The 18,194-nt window shown below is 36.6% G+C and overlaps 1 protein-coding gene across 1 annotated transcript; it reads left to right on the top strand.

Moving 5' to 3' along the window:
- Nucleotides 1-6,990: 6,990 nt before the first annotated feature.
- On the top strand, nucleotides 6,991-16,485 carry LOC311184984 (olfactory receptor 6C2-like; the record flags this gene model as incomplete). The annotated part of the gene is made up of 2 exons (XM_084255319.1): nucleotides 6,991-7,098; nucleotides 15,558-16,485. The coding sequence occupies 2 exons, from the start codon at nucleotides 6,991-6,993 to the stop codon at nucleotides 16,374-16,376; spliced, it is 927 nt and encodes a 308-aa protein (XP_084111445.1). The 3' UTR covers nucleotides 16,377-16,485.
- Between the last annotated feature and the right edge of the window lie 1,709 nt (nucleotides 16,486-18,194).

Here is an 18,194-nt window from a genome sequence, read left to right as displayed (position 1 = left end):
ATCCTGCTGCATTTGGGAGTCCCATTTTTATCTAGTCTTTTACATGTTTACATTTTCCATACAAAATTTAGTTTATTTATCCAGGATTTTAAGAGAGAGTAATTACTATTTTTTAAAAGGAAAACAAGCTTGATAACATAAGGGTGAAATTTTTCTGTGGTTCAAAGAACATGTAATAATCTTACTGTCATGTATGAGAGAGTAGTGTTCAACTATGAAAATCATTTTAGAAATGAACTGTTTTGTTTTTTGGATATAAATTGTATTTTCTCTTAGGACTTTGTGGTGAGTTCATTGTCGAACATAAAGGAGTTAATATATGATGCTGGATACCAGACCCATGTGCTCTATGCAATGTTACTCCAATAAACAGAAAACGTGTTGTACTCAGAAAATGGAGTTAGGCAGGTGTAAACTGTCCTGTCTGTGAGGAAGCTTATCCCCCCAGGCAGGGGTGGCCACAGCCATTGTTAACTATAGGTTTATGTTAAAGCCCATTTGATAAGCAAGAGACCCAGGATTTATAATGAAGAAAAACAAACCCAGATTTCTGAAAATTTTCTGCACTTGGAGGTGAATTCAATGAATGTATGACTTATTTAAATTGACAATCATGATGCATTATGAATGAATTCTAGAAAAATATTTTATTCTACTTCACCATCAAGCAAGTAAAGGGTGAAACTTCTTCAGACCGTATTCATGGACTAAAGATGTTATAATTAAGGACTGCTTACATACATTTTCTTATAGTTCATGTCCTAAAGAAGAGTAACTTCATAGTCTTTGCATGATGAAAAATTTCATGTGTAACCTCGTATCGGACATTAAGCAAACAGTAAATGGCAAATAAATGCATGTGCATTTTCCTTGTGCTTCATGGCTGAACCTGTCAAGCAATGATATTGTAAGAACAGTCACTCTTATTTTCAAGATTTGAAAAATTTCCCTGAATATTAGATTTGTGTAATGCTTCCAGACTCCTTATTCTCTATCCTTTTTGTAGGGATAGACCACATTATGTAGAAAAATTATGATGCAAATCTATGCTAATAAGGAAAACAGTAATAATTGTTTACATGTAACTACATAAACACATGCTTATGTATATTGATATATTTCCCTGTATAAATTAGATATCAAACTATAGTTCATGTTTTCTTCAATTTCTTATCTGAGTAGAAATCTTGCCAGAAATTTGTTTTCTCATTGGCCAAGGTGCTGCATCTGATTATCCCCAAGGACACTGCTCCCACTGATGTCTCTGTAGGACTTTGCCAAAATTCACTTCTCATTAGAGTCATTATCATGTTTGCAGTTTGGTCACAAAGGGCCCCAAATTCACCCAGATGGTCCTTGCGTGTGCATAAGAGACAGAGGACAAAGCATCTAAATTCATTTTGCAAAATTTATGTCCTGACATATCTGGAATTATGTCTGAAATATAAAAATCTCCTTGCCTTTATCAGACTTTTAAAATAAATGTTTTTATTCTAGTAGTAAGATTCGAGGAATTGGTTCTCAGAGGTATAGTGGAAGAGGCCATCAAAGAGTGTCTTGTGGGAAACTCTTCCAAAAAATTGAGAAGGAAGGGACAATACCAAACACTTTCTATGAAGCCAACATTACACTAATACCAAAACCGAACAAGGACAACACAAAAAAGGAAAACTACAGGCCAATCTCCCTAATGAACACTGATGCAAAAATCCTCAATAAAATTTTAGCTATCAGAATCCAACAATGTATCCATAAGATAATTCACCACGACCAAGTTGGATTCATTCCAGGGGCACAAGGATGGTTTAACATCCGAAAATCAATCAACGTTATCCAACACATCAACAAAAAGAAATATAAAAACCATATGATAATATCAATAGATGCTGAGAAAGCTTTCGACAAAGTGCAACACCCATTCATGATAAAAGCCCTTGAAATTCTTGGGATACAAGGAACATACCTCAACATCATAAAGGCCATCTATGACAAGCCAACAGCCAGTATCATTCTCAATGGTGAAAAGCTGAAAGCAATTCCATTAAGATCTGGAACAAGACAAGGATGTCCACTCTCACCATTGCTTTTCAATATAATACTGGAAGTCCTAGCCAGGGCAATAAGACAAGAGAAAGACATCCAAGGAATCCAAATAGGAAAAGAAGAAGTCAAACTATCACTATTTGCAGGCGATATGATATTATACATAGAGAACCCCAAAAACTCCACAGAAAAGCTAATTCAACTCATCAATCAGTTCAGTAAAGTGGCAGGATACAAAATCAACACGCAAAAGTCAGTAGCCTTCCTATACACAAACAATAAATCTGAAGAAGAAGAAATCAAAAAGACCATCCCTTTTGTTATTGAAACAAAAAAAATCAAATATTTGGGAATAAATCTAACAAAAGAGGTAAAGGACCTATACAAAGAAAACTATAAAACACTGTTAAAAGAAATAGAAGAAGACACAAAGAAATGGAGAGACATCCCCTGCTCATGGATTGGAAGAATAAACATTATTAAAATGGCCATCCTTCCAAAAGCAATATACAGATTCAATGCTATTCCAATCAAAATTTCAATGTCATTCTTCAAAGAAATAGAACAATTATTGATGAAATTCATATGGAATCACAAAAAACCCCGAATAGCCAAAGCTCTCCTGAAAAAAAAAGAAGGGAATGGAGGCATCAGACTCCCAGACTTCAAACTATACTACAAAGCCATAATCATCAAAACTGCATGGTATTGGAACAAGAACAGACATACAGACCAATGGAATCGAATAGAAAATCCAGAAATAAACCCACAGATTTATGGTCAACTAATCTTTGACAAAGGAGCAAAGACTATGCATTGGAGCAAAGAAAGTTTGTTCAATAAATGGTGCTGGGAAAACTGGGTCGCTACATGCAAAAGAATGAAGCTTGACCACCACCTCACACCATACACAAAAATCAACTCAAAATGGATTAAAGAACTAGACATAAGACCTGAAACCATAAAATATATAGAAGGAAATATAGGCGAAACACTACGTGATTTGCACATCAAAGACATCTTTACAGACACATCACCCAAAGCAGTGATAGTGAAGGCAAAGATAAACAGCTGGGACTATATCAAATTAAAGAGCTTTTGCACAGCAAAAGAGACAATAACAAAAACAAAGAGAAACCCCACCAACTGGGAGAACATTTTTGCACCCAACACTAATGATAAAGGACTGATCACAAAAATCTGCAAAGAGCTGATGAGACTCAACAACAACAAAGAAAATAATCCAGTCAAAAAATGGGCAGAAGAGCTTAAAAGAAACTTCTCTGAAGAGGAAATGCAAATGGCCAACAGGCATATGAAAAAATGTTCAACATCACTTGTCATCAGGGAAATGCAAATCAAAACTACCATGAGATACCATCTTACACCAGTGAGAATGGCACATATTAAAAAAACTAGCAACAACAAATGTTGGCGAGGGTGTGGAGAAAAAGGAACTCTTCTGCACTGTTGGTGGGAGTGCAAACTGGTCCAACCACTGTGGAAAGCTGTGTGGAGATTTCTGGACCTACTAAACATAGAGCTTCCATATGATCCAGCAATTCCACTCCTAGGTATTTACCCAAAGGACACAGAAACATCAATTCCAAAGAACACCTGCACCCCTATGTTTATAGCAGCACTGTTTACAATAGCTAAGCTTTGGAAACAACCCAAATGCCCAAAAATAGATGACTGGATCAAGAAGATGTGGTACATATATACCATGGAATATTACTCAGCATTCAAAAAAGATAAACACATGCAATTTGCTGCAACATGGATGGCGCTGGAAGGGATCATGCTCAGCGAAATAAGCCAAAAAGAAAAAGAAAAATACCGGATGGTCTCACTCATAGCAGGAATCTAGAAAACTTAAATAAGGGACCAGGAAAATGAATAACTATAAGAAAGTGAAAATCAAAATCAACAAAAAACTATGAACCAGAGACACTTTTAGGGGGGCGGGGGCGGGAGGGGAGGGATTGGGGTCAGAATGGGGGGCTGCAATTGTATGGGGAATATAACAATAAAATTTATAAAAAAAAAAAAAAAAAAAAGAGTGTCTTGTGGGGAAATCATGGAAGACTCTGTTGTCATGTATGTTCTGAAAGATGTCATGGAAATATGCAAAGCTCCATGATGGGCCATTTATGGACAGGCGGACTCTTCTTACACTTTCATTTTCATCTTGAGCTCTCAGGATTGCATATTCAACTAAAACCTTTTTTTTTGGTCTTCCAGCAGAGTAAGGATTCTTTGTTTGTTAATTTGAATGTTTTATTTAAAATTCTAGTTCCTTGGTCTCAGTAAAATGCCAGACTTCTATGCTTAAAGTTAAAATGACAATAACGTAGATATCTCAGAAAAGGAACTATTAGTTCTGATGTTCTTTTGCTGTAAAAGTAAAATGTGAAGTTATTAGATTCATTGAAAGTGTTTGTTGCAATCATAAGTAAAGATTTAGATCAATTTCTGTTTACTTTTTTTCTTCATGGAAAGATAGCTCCAATCATAGACTAGAGTACAAGTTCTTAAGAAAGGAAACTGTATGATCTCACTAGCATTCCTTGGAACAGAATATTATGATGGATATTCAGAGATGATGGCCCCTAAATAATTTTCACAAAAAACTATTTTTGCCAAAATATAATTATTTTTTCCTTCCTTATAAATGTCAGCTTAGCTGCAATATTGTCATCATAGTACACTGAGCTAATAAAATATAAATATTACTGGAAGTGCACTAACAGCAAATACACCTGATTTCATTTGCTTTAACAAAGCCTGCATAATACCTGGATAGAACAGAAGACATGTGTTGATGATTAGAAAGGAGTGATGTAAAACCTGGGCATGTATTGAGTTAAGATGTTAGTGAAGTCCTGGGGGTTTAAGAATATTCTTAATTTGTTTCAGAAGGTTCAGTTCCAATGGGATTCCATGTAAAGTCGTCAATTACTAGATAACGATGATTTCTTCTGAATTCAGAGAAGAGAAGAAATAAAAACTGTCTATCTGAGAGTTTTAATATTAACAGTAGAACTAAAAGTAGTATCATGTTTTAATGTCTGAAATTTGCATATCAAGGGTACCCCAGGAGAAAAAAAAGATAAGAACATTTAGTATATTATGTAGTGATGAGTATTTATGCTGTCCCTGATAGAGTGATAGGAATTTTTTGCTCAATAATGTCCATTTTTCAGGACAACCCAAGATTGTACATATTTATATCTGTGTTTTATACGGAAAAGAGCAGAGAATTCCACCTCTTGCCAAGAGTACTCAGGTAGGAAATGGGAAACACCCCCTTACAATTCATCAAAGAAAAATCTCACTAAGGCATAAACATTCAGTAACCCATCACACATATCTGTCAGCTGATGTTGGTTATAACTAGATTTTGTTTGTAGATCCATTATAGGTTTCTAATGACAGTGGAATAAAGTCCTAACTACTGTGCCAGATGGAGTTACAAAAGTCTTATATCAAAAGTATGCCCAGGTATTTACAACTTACCTGGAAAAAAATTAAGCTGTTTCATTAAAATGAAACACAGCTAGGTTTCATTTGGTAATTATGGGAAAATCCTTGGGAAAAATGTGTCTCTTAATGTCACCAGTGATTACTTGTGGGGAAACAGTCTTATGCTGTGTATTGATCTATATCAAAGATTAAATGATAAAGAGTAAATTTTTGAAAATGTGTGAAATAGAGTGCAAAATTTTTTCCCCAATCATTGGGGTGTCTCTTGTGCTGTGCAGAAGTTTTTCAGTTTGATGTAATCCCAGGTGTTTATCTTTTCCTTGATTTTCTTTGCTTTGGCTGAGGAGTCTTTAAAGAAGTTACTGAGACATATGTCTTGTAGTGTTTTACCTATATTTTCTTCTATATATTTCATGATTTCAGGTCTTATGTCCAGTTGTTTTATCCATTTTGAGTTGATTTTTGTGCACAGTGAGAGGTAGTGGTAGTTTCATTTAGTGCATGTGTTGGTCCATCCCAGCCCCATTTATTGAACAAACTGTCCATGTTCCATTGCATGTTCTTTGCTCCTTTGTCAAAGATTAGTTGTCCAGATAAGTGTGGCTTTACTTCTGGGCTCTATTTGGCTCCATTGGTCTGTGTGTCTGTTTTTATTCTAATACCAAACTGTTTTAATTGTTATGGCTTTATAGTATAGCTTGAAGTTTGGCATTGTGATCCCTCCTTTCTGAGCCTATTTCCTGATTAATGTAAGATAAGTAAATATACAGGAATAAATTATTACAACATATTTGTCTACATACTTTATATGGTGTCATAAAAATAATGTTAAATAGGCAAAAAAGACAACATATTAATACAGATTTTAACAGGACAAGTGTATCTCTATTAAAGAAAGGAAAGTGTTATCTCTATCCCCCCAAAAAATAAATAAAATAGGAAAGATGGAAAAAAACAAAGAAAAGAAAATGTGTGAAATGATCCTGTCATTTATACTATAGTGTTGCTGAATGCATCCTTAAGAAATTCTGTTATTGGCAAACCACAGGTCATAGCTAATTAGCAATTATAACATTGATTTCATATACTACTAATTGTTTTAATGCAGGACGTTAAAAATGGGTGATGGGAGAAGGGAGGCTAAAGGTTGTTTTTTCTTGAAAATTTTATTTCTGATATGCAATTTATGTGTCGTGTGTGCATACATGTTAACCTGATTGCAATATAAATGTATTTCTCTTTATATGTTGTGCTCATCATGTTTGAGATGCAAGATTTTCAACCAATCAAGTGACCATTAAAGAAGCCAAGAGCATGGTTTTAAAATAACCTCATGAAGTAAAATAAATTCTATGGCTTGACTTTCAAAGCAAAAACCCTGTGAATAGAATATTCTCTCTCTTTTTTGAGTCTATTTCTCCTAATTTTATACACAGTTTAAGAGTAATTCAGGAGCCAAGAATGAGAAACCACACAGCAATAACAACCTTCATCCTCCTGGGATTAACAGATGACCCACAACTGCAGATTCTGATTTTCATATTTCTATTCATCTCTTACACGCTGAGTGTAACTGGAAACATGATCATCATCCTCCTTATATTAGTAGTATCCCACCTTAAAACTGCAATGTACTATTTTCTCCAGAATTTTTCCTTCTTAGAAATTTCATTCACTTCTGCCTGCATTCCTAGGTTCTTATACAGTCTATCAACAGGTGATAGGAACTTTTCATATAATGCATGTCTAAGCCAGCTATTTTTAACAGACCTGTTTGCAGTAACGGGATTTTTCCTCCTGACCATCATGTCCTATGATCAGTACGTGGCCATCTGCAAACCCCTGCACTATGTGACCATCATGAACCCCAGGTTCTGCAAAACTCTTGTCTTCTCTTGTTGGCTGACAACTTTTTTGTTGATATTCCCACTATTTCTTATGTTTTGGGGCCTGGAATTCTGTGACTCTAATGCCATTGACCACTTTCTTTGTGATGCTAATCCTCTGCTGAAGATCTCATGCTCAGACACTTGGCTCCTAGAGCAGATGGTTGTTGTGTGTTCTGTGTTGATCTTCCTCATCACTCTCGCCTGTGTGATTCTGTCCTATGTTTATATCATCAGAACAATTCTGAGGTTCCCATCAGCCCAGCAAAGGAAGAAGGCATTTTCCACCTGCTCTTCCCACATGATTGTGATTTTCCTTTCCTACGGCAGCTGTATCTTCATACATCAAACCTTCAGCGAAAGATGACATGACCATGAATAAGGGGATTACACTCTTACCTACATCCATCTCCCCCATGTTGAACCCCTTTATTTATACTCTGAGGAACAAACAAGTGATACAAGCCTTCAAGGACTTGGTCACAAAATTGTACTCCTACCATGGAATTAGGGCAGTGTTGAAAAAGGGTCCAAAATAATAGTTTCTTAAGTTTCATACGTTTTTACTTCTTCTTGATCTACATTTCTGCTTACATTTACTACAAATTGTGAGCAAGTCCTTCATAAGTCTTATTTATGACCCTCTCCATTTTTTGAAAAATGCCACATGAAAACAGAATGTTTAAGAATCAGCAACCATCTGCCTGAATATGTCTTTCTCTACCTTCTTTTATCTACTTAAATGAATAGACACATATCTGCTTTGAGAATGACATTGAGAAGAACAATATTCTTATTAAATGAGTATATGATTGTGCTTTGGAATTGAAGAAATATCTTAACGGTAAAACATCGTTATACTTCTTATGGTTTAAAGTTTTGCTTGGTATATTTTTTAATTTGTTTAAAGTCTAAATAGTTTTTGATGTTTATCATGATTTTGCTGTTTACACACCCAATGTGGCTACTCAGTTCTGATCCTAGTCCCCAGGACCCACACCCCTATGAGGACACTGTGGGACACGCTAGCAGTTTTAAGGCAAGTCACCTGCGATGTCACTGGCAAGTAAAGGAGGGGCAAAGCTCTACCTTTACTCTGTGCTTCCCATCCTACCAGCCTCCTTCTCTAACATGACATGATGATCTATGTAAAGATATCCCCGAAGAATCCTAAAATATTCATCTAAATATTCATCTGAATAAATTTGAAGGTGTATTTGTCTTCATTCGAGCCCTCATGAAATTGATAGTGTTCCATTTAGCATATCATTACATAGATTAAAAATGGTCCCTGGAATGTAAACTGGTCCAGGCACTATGGAAAACTGTGGAAAGCACTAAAAATTGATCAACCATGTGATCCAGGAATTCTACTCTTAGGAATGTACCCTAGAACACAAAGGCACTCATGTGAATGGAAACCTGTGCTCCTATGTTTCTTGCAGCACTATTTACCATAGTCAAGATAGGAAAAGAACCCAACTGTCCCAAAATGGAGGAATGAATGAAGAAGATGTGGTATATACACACCATAGAATGCTACTTACCAATCAAAAAAGATAAACTCATGCCATTTTTGGCAACATGAGGGAACTTGAAAGGATTATGCTAATCCAGTGAAGTCAAGAGAGTGATAAATATTGGATGTTTTCCCTTATATGTAGACTATGGAGAAACTGAGCAAAACGTCATGAAAAAGACAAAACTTGAAAGCTGACCATAGATCTGAGGCATAGAGCAGGGGAGGGGAATGGACAGGAGTCAAAATGGGAGGGAAGAGCACAAGGGACTTTGGTGATGGGTCATAGGTGCCGGGGTGGGGAGTATGGGGACTAAACCTGATGTGAGAAATCAAAAAAAGAATTGACAACGATGTGAGAAAATAAATGAGTTAATTTAATTACAAAGGAACAACTGCAGCCTAGAACTGGCCACACTGGAACCTTAGTACCTGGCAGGGTGCCCCACCCCCCCTCCCACGGATGGGCTGCCCACTAGCCATTGCAAGTGCCTTCCCACTGTTGCTGTAGGGGGCATGGGGCAATCTATCTCAGCTAAAGGGGGTCACCCAGGGTTTGTATTCTTAAAATCTTTGACTCTTTTGGCCCTCAGACTTGAAAGATATAAGCTTACTTTTTCTCTGCAATACTGCCTGGGCGTGAACAGACTAGAGAACCAAGAAATTTGACCTAATAAAGCAAAGTATAGTCATCTGGATCCAAAACTGCAAAAGGCAAGGCATGTGGCAGTTTGATATCAACCACTTTTTACTTTTTTCACACTTTGTATTCTGAGTAGAAGAGTTGCCAGAATTTTGTTTTCTCCTCAGGCCAAGTTGTTGCATCTTCCTCTTTTTTTTTTTTTTTTAATTTAATTTTATTTATACAAGAACCAGGGTACAGGTGAGATGCACGGAGGTCTGAGAGGATTCACCAGAGACAGAGTGGGGAACAGAACAGGCAAAATGATGAAATACACTACTGAGTGGAGCAGCGGGAAAGACAGGAGTGGTCTGCTCGCCATGCAGGTAGCTCTGAGGCCGGCAGGGATTGAACAGGCGCTGCAGAGCCTGGGGATAGCTTCACAGCGCTGCGCTCAACCTGCTGTGCCACCAGGGAGGCCCATTTTTATGTAGTTTTTAACATGTTTAACTACTCTATACAAAATTTGGTATATTTATCCAGGATTTTAAGAGACTGAATTACTATTTTTTAAAAGGAAAGCAAGCTTGATAATATAAGGGTGAAATTTTTCTGTGGTTCAAAGAACATGTAAAAATCTTTCTGTCATGTATGAGAGAGTAGTGTTCAACTATCAAAATCATTTTAGAAATGAACTGTTTTGTTTTTAGATATAAATTCTATTTTCTTTTAGGACTTTTTGTGGTGAGTTCATTGTCGAATATATAGGAGTTAATATTTGATGCTGGACCCAGACCCATGATGCTATGTGCACTGTTACTCCAATAAACAGAGAGTGTGTTGTTCTCAGAAAATCAAGTGAGGAAGGTGTAAGCTGTCCTGTCTTTGAGGAAGCTTATATCCTCCCAGGGAACTGTGGCCACACCTATTGTTAACCATTTGATAAGCAAGGAGACCCAAGGCTATTTAATGAAGAAAGACAAATCCTGTATTCTCCACATGGAGGTGAATTCAGTGAATGTATGGGTTTTTTTTTAAGTTGACAATCATGATGCATTATGAATGAATGCAAACAAAATATTTCAGTCATCTTTACCATCAAACAAGTAAATGGTGAAACTTCTTCAGAGATGTATTCATGGACTAAAGAGATTATAATGAAGGGCTGCTGAAGTACATTTTCTTTTTTTTTTCTTTTTTATTTTTATTTATTTATTTATTTTTTTAATAATAAATTTTATTGTTATATTCCCCATACAATTGTAGCCCCCCCATTCTGACCCCAATCCCTCCCCTCCCGCCCCCGCCCCCTAAAAGTGTCTCTGGTTCATAGTTTTTTGTTGATTTTGATTTTCACTTTCTTATAGTTATTCATTTTCCTGGTCCCTTATTTAAGTTTTCTAGATTCCTGCTATGAGTGAGACCATCCGGTATTTTTCTTTTTCTTTTTGGCTTATTTCGCTGAGCATGATCCCTTCCAGCGCCATCCATGTTGCTGCAAATTGCATGTGTTTATCTTTTTTGAATGCTGAGTAATATTCCATGGTATATATGTACCACATCTTCTTGATCCAGTCATCTATTTTTGGGCATTTGGGTTGTTTCCAAAGCTTAGCTATTGTAAACAGTGCTGCTATAAACATAGGGGTGCAGGTGTTCTTTGGAATTGATGTTTCTGTGTCCTTTGGGTAAATACCTAGGAGTGGAATTGCTGGATCCTATGGAAGCTCTATGTTTAGTAGGTCCAGAGATCTCCACACAGCTTTCCACAGTGGTTGGACCAGTTTTCACTCCCACCAACAGTGCAGAAGAGTTCCTTTTTCTCCACACCCTCGCCAGCATTTGTTGTTGCTAGTTTTTTTAATATGTGCCATTCTCACTGGTGTAAGATGGTATCTCATGGTAGTTTTGATTTGCATTTCCCTGATGGCAAGTGATGTTGAACATTTTTTCATATGCCTGTTGGCCATTTGCATTTCCTCTTCAGAGAAGTTTCTTTTTAGCCCTTCTGCCCATTTTTTGACTGGATTATTTTCTTTGTTGTTGTTGAGTCTCATCAGCTCTTTGCAGATTTTTGTGATCAGTCCTTTATCATTAGTGTTGGGTGCAAAAATGTTCTCCCAGTTGGTGGGGTTTCTCTTTGTTTTTGTTATTGTCTCTTTTGCTGTGCAGAAGCTCTTTAATTTGATGTAGTCCCAGCTGTTTATCTTTGCCTTCACTATCACTGCTTTGGGTGATGTGTCTGTAAAGATGTCTTTGATGTGCAAATCACATAGTGTTTCGCCTATATTTCCTTCTATATATTTTATGGTTTCAGGTCTTATGTCTAGTTCTTTAATCCATTTTGAGTTGATTTTTGTGTATGGTGTGAGGTAGTGGTCAAGCTTCATTCTTTTGCATGTAGCGACCCAGTTTTCCCAGCACCACTTATTGAACAAACTTTCTTTGCTCCAATGCATATTCTTTGCTTCTTTGTCAAAGATTAGTTGACCATAAATCTGTGGGTTTATTTCTGGATTTTCTATTCGATTCCATTGGTCTGTGTGTCTGTTCCTGTTCCAATACCATGCAGTTTTGATGATTATGGCTTTGTAGTATAGTTTGAAGTCTGGGAGTGTAATGCCTCCATTCCCTTCTTTTTTTTTTCAGGAGAGCTTTGGCTATTCGGGGTTTTTTGTGATTCCATATGAATTTCATCAATAATTGTTCTATTTCTTTGAAGAATGACATTGAAATTTTGATTGGAATAGCATTGAATCTGTATATTGCTTTTGGAAGGATGGCCATTTTAATAATGTTTATTCTTCCAATCCACGAGCGGGGGATGTCTCTCCATTTCTTTGTGTTGAAGTACATTTTCTTATAGTTCATGTCCTACAGAGGTGTGACTTGATAATCTTTGTATGATGATTTCTTTTTTTTAAAAAAGATTTATTTATTTATGCACACAAGCACTGGGCTACAGGCCAGAGGTGTGGGAGGTGAGAGGAGTCACCAGAGACAGAGTGGGGAATGAAATGGGCAGATTGACTGAAATACGCAGCTGAGGGGAGCAGCAGGTGAGACAGGAGAGGTCTGCTGGGCCTTATTGGTAGCTCCCTGGCCGGGGATCGAACTTGTGCTGCAGTGGCTGCATATAACTTCATAGGTTGAGTCTTAATAACCCCTTGCGCCACTAGGGAGGCATCTGTATGATATTTCTGTTAAACTAAATTTAAAAAATTTAGGTGTAACCTTGTTTCACCTGGACGTTAAACAAACAGTAAATGGCAAAGTGAAAATGCAAGTGCATTTTCCTTGTGCATCGTGGCTGAGCCTGTCAAGCAATGAAGTTGTAAGAACAGTCATTCTTCTTATTTTCAAGATTTGAAAATTTTTTCTCAATATTAGATTAGTGTAATGTGTCTAGCCTTACTATTCTCTATCCTATTAGTAGGGCACAAGCTACATTATGTAGAAAAATTAGGATGCAAATCTATACTAATATGGAACATTGTAATACTTTTATGTGTAACTACATAAACATTATTATGTATATTGATACGTTTTCCCAAAAAAGCTAGATATATCAAACTATGTTTCATTTTTTGTTATCTGAGTAGAAGTCTTGCCAGAAATTTGTTTTCTCCATGGCTAAGTTGTTGCATCTTATTGTCCCCAAAGCAACTGCTCTCACTGGTGTCCTTTAGGACTTTGCCAAAATTCACTTCTCATTAGAGTCATTATTATGTTTGCACTTTGGTCACAAAGGGCCCTTTATTCACCCAGATGGTCCTTGCACCTCTACAATACAGATGACAAAGCATCTAAATTCATTGTATAAAATTGATGTCCTGAGATATCTGGAATTATCTTACTGAAACTTAAAAAATTACATTTGTTAACCTTTTAAAATAAGTTTTTTGTTCTTGTACTAAGATTCCCCAGAGTTCCAGTGGAAGAGGACATCGAAGAGTGTCTGTGTGGGAATCATGGAGACCTGCTGTTATGTATGCTCCAAAAGCTAGTGGAAACATGCAAAGCTCCATGACGGGCCATTTATTTACGGACTGATTCTCCTTACACTTTCATTTTCATCTTGAGTTCTTGGATTGCATAGTCAACTAAAGCTGCTTTGGTCTTCCTGGAGAGTAAGTATTTTTTTGCGTGTAAATTTCAGTGTTTTTATTCAACATTCTCATTCTTTGGTCTCAGTAAAATATCAGACTTCTATGTATACAATTAAAATGATAAAATGAAAAGAAGAGTTATATCTGTTGTTATTTTGTTTTATAAATGTAAAATATAAATGTAAAGTGATTGATTCATTAGAAATATTTGTTGCATGTATCAGTAAGGATTTAGATCAGTTCCTGTTCTTTCTTTCTCTTCATAGCAAGAGTAGCACAGGTCTCAAGATATAGTAGAGGTCTTAAGAAATGAATGGAATGATTTCATGAGATTCTTGAAACAGAATAATATGATGGACCGTCAGAAGTGATCTGCCCCCTAGTGTAAAAGTTTCACAAATGACAATTTCTGCAGAAATATAGCTATATTTTCCTTCATTATAAGTGCCACATTTACCACTATATTGTCACTATAGTTCACTGAGCTCATTAAAGGTAAATACTCCTGGAAACACACCTGTAGAAAATACACCTGAATTTATGTACTTTATCAAAGCCTGCATACTATCCAGATATAACCCAAGACATGCATTGGTGACTAGAAAGGAGCGCTGTGGGATCTGGGACATGCATTGATTAGGATCCAGAGAAGTCCGGAGAGATCACCTGAGAGGAGAGAGTGTACATTGCACAACAATGAAGAATGATGTACATGTATATTAAAAAGAATTTTCTTATTTTGTTTCAGACGTTCAGTCCCACTGGGATTCCATGTAAAGGCTCCCGATTATTAGATAATAGTGAGTTCTCCTGACTGTGATCAGGGCTCCTTTGATGAAATGGTCCTTATAAACCTTTGCTGTCTGACACATGGAAGATGGCTAGTGTCTGCTGTGAGTGTCTTGTAAGGTGAAAATAAACATAAATTGTTCAGGAACCAGAAAAACACACATTCAAGGTTCTTGTGAATATAATCTATAGCAGGTACTTGCAAATTTCATATTACAAACTGATGATATTTTCAGTGCAGGATCCTATTCCTTATCACGGTTGAAAATCCCAAGACTTGGATTCTTTATTTACAAAATATCCCATTTCATTAATGACATATTTGTGGTTGAGAAAGAAACAGAAACATAGAAATACCTATTGCCTCGTATACAAAATTGTAGCATCCCTGACCTGGTCTTCATTACTCAAAATGGCAATCATTGAAAGTGATGTAAATTCATCTGTCCAATATGGGTAAGAAAACCCAGTGGTCACCTTGGGTGTTGCTTTTTGTCCAGATACATTAGCATAAATTTTAGAGGAATAAATATTGAAATGAATGAGGAGATATAAGATTTCAAACCAATCAAGTGACATTTAAGGGATCCAAGAGAATGGTTTCAAAATAACATCCTTTTTTTGTGTCCTTTGGGTAGATACCTAGGAGTGGAATAGATGGGTCATATGTAAACTCCATTTTTAGTAGTTTGAGGAACCTCCATACAACTTTCCTCAGTGGTTGGACCAATTTGTATTCCCATCACCAGTGTGGGAGAGTTCACTGGTGAATTGGTGGTGAGAATTTCACAGGGAAATCATACATTGTACAAAAATGAAGGATAATATAATAAAATTATATTTACAAAACCCAAAATAATGTCATTAAGTCGAATATATTACATGGCCTGATTGTTCCAAGCCAAAATCTTGTGAACAGGAAAATATTTTTCCTCTTTTCCTCTGTCTGATTCTCTAGTTTTCCTTAGAGCCTGAGAGGAAGTCAGGAGCCAGGAATGAGAAATCACACAGTGATAACCACCTTCATCCTCCTGGGGTTAACAGATGACCCAGAAATGCAGATTCTGACTTTCATATTTCTACTAATTGCCTACATGCTGAGTGTAACTGGAAACCTGACCATCATCCTCCTCGTATTACTGGATTCCCACCTTAAAACTGCAATGTACTATTTTCTCCAGAATTTTTCCTTCTTAGAAATCTCATTCACTTCTGCCTGCATTCCTAGATACTTGTACAGTCTATCAACAGGTGACAGGACCATTACCTATAGTGCTTGTGTAAGCCAAGTATTTTTTATATATGTGTTTGCAATAACACAATTTTTCCTCCTGACCATCATGTCCTATGATCGGTATGTGGCCATCTGCAAACCCCTGCACTATGTGACCATCATGAACCACAAGGTCTGCAAAATGCTTGTCTTGTGCTGTTGGGTGACAACTTTGCTGTTGATATTGTCACCATTTGTTTTGCTACTGGGCCTGGAATTCTGCGACTCCAATGCCATTGATCACTTTGCCTGTGATGCTAATCCTCTGATGCAGATCTCGTGCTCAGATACTGGACTCTTAGAGCAGATGGTTATTGCCTGTTCTGTGGTGATCTTCCTCATGACCCTTGTGTTGGTGGTTTTGTCCTACGCTTATATTGTCAGAACAGTTCTAAGGTTCCCATCAGCCCAGCAAAGGATGAAGGCATTTTCCACCTGCTCTTCCCACATGATTGTGCTTTCCATATCCTATGGCAGCTGTATCTTCATCTACATCAAACCTTCAGCAAAAGAGGACATGACCATGAACAAGGGGATTACACTCTTAACTACATCCGTCTCCCCCATGTTGAACCCATTTATTTATACTCTGAGGAACAAACAAGTGATACAAGCCTTCAAGGACTTGGTCACAAAATTGTACTCCTAGATTGGAATTAGGGCAGTGTTGAACAAGGGTCCAAAATGATAGTTTCTTAAGTTTTAACCCCACTTTACTTCTTGTTGATCTAATTTCTGCTTCTATTTAATACAAATTGTGAACAAGTCATTCTTATCTCTCCTTATATACACTTTCTCTGTTTTTTGAAAAAATGTCACATGAGCATGACGGTGAGAAGAACAATATTCTGATCGCATAAGAATATGCCTTTCCTTGGAAATTGAAGAAACAGCCTAGTAATGGGAAAACATAGTGACAGTTTGTTACAGTTTGAAGATTTCAGAGCATTTTATTTAGGTTTTTTTTTAAAGATTTATTTATTTATACAAGCACTAGGGTACAGGCCAGAGACGTGGAAGGTGAGAGAATTCACCAGAGACAGAGTGGGGAGCAGAACAGGCAGACTGACAAAATACACGGCTGAGGGGAGCAGCAGGCGAGACAGGAGAGGTCTACTGCACCCTGTGGGAATCTCCCCGGCCTGCCGACAATCGAACAGGAGCTGCAGAGGCTGTGGACAGCTTCACAGCACTGCGCTCAACCTTCTCTGCCACCGGGGAAGCCCATTTTTTTCTAGTTTTTAACATGTTTAAATTTTCTATACAAAAGTTAGTTTATTTATCCAGGATTTTATGTGACAGGAATTATTATTTTTGAAAAGGAAAACAAGCTTGATAATACAAGGGTGAAATTTTTCTGTGGTTCAAAGAACATGTAAAAATCTCACTGTCATGTATGAGAGAGTAGTGTTCAACTATCAAAATCATTTTAGAAATGAAGTGTTTTGTTTTTAGATATAAATTGTATTTTCTTTTAGGACTTTTTGTGTTGAGTTCATTGTCGAATATATAGGAGTTAATGTTTTATGCTGGACCCAGACCCATGTGCTCTGTGCAATGTTACTCCAATAAACAGAAAGCATGTTGTACTCAGAAAATGGAGTTAGGCAGGTGTAAGCTGTTCTGTCTGTGAGGAAGCTTATACCCCTCAGCAGTGGTGGCCACAGCCATTCTTAACCATAGGTTAATGCTAAAGCCCATTTGATAAGCAAAGAGACCCAGGATTTATAATGAAGAAAAACAAATCCTGTATTTTTGAAAATTTTCTGCACTTGGAGGTGAATTCAATGAACGTATGAATTTTTTAAAGTTGACAATCATGACGCATTATGAATGAATTCCAGCAAAATATTTTATTCAACTTCACCATCAAGCCAGTAAAAGGTGAAACTTCTTCAGAAATGTAACATGGACTAAAGATGTTATAATGAAGGATTGCTGACATATATTTTCTTATAGTTCATGTCCTAAAGAGGTGTAATTTCATAGCCTTTGTATGTTGAAAAAATTTCATGTGTAACCTCATGGTATCGGACATTAAGTAAACAGTAGATGGCAAAGTGAAATGCATATGCATTTTCCTTGTGCTTCGTGGCTGAACTTGTCAAGCAATGATATTGTAAGAACAGTCACTCTTATTTTCAAGATTTGAAAATTTTCCCTGAATATTAGATTTGTGTAATGCTTCCAACCTCCTTATTCTCTATCCTTTTTGTAGGGATAGACTACATTATGTAGAAAAATTATGATACAAATCTATGCTAATAAGGAAAACAGTAATAATCATTTACATGTAACTATACAAATATATTATTATGTGTATTGATATATTTTCCTGTATAAATTAGATATCAAACTATAGTTCATGTTTTCTTCAATTTCTTATCTGAGTAGATATCTTGCCAGAAATTTGTTTTCTCATTGGCCAAGGTGTTGCATCTGATTGTCCCCAAGGACACTGCTCCCA

The sequence above is a fragment of the Talpa europaea genome (genome assembly GCF_964194135.1).
Source record: "Talpa europaea genome assembly, chromosome: 15".
In the NCBI taxonomy this organism is placed as follows: Eukaryota; Metazoa; Chordata; class Mammalia; order Eulipotyphla; family Talpidae; genus Talpa; species Talpa europaea.
The sequence above is the reverse complement of the archived record's forward strand: the minus strand, read 5'-3'. Positions and strand labels throughout refer to the sequence as shown.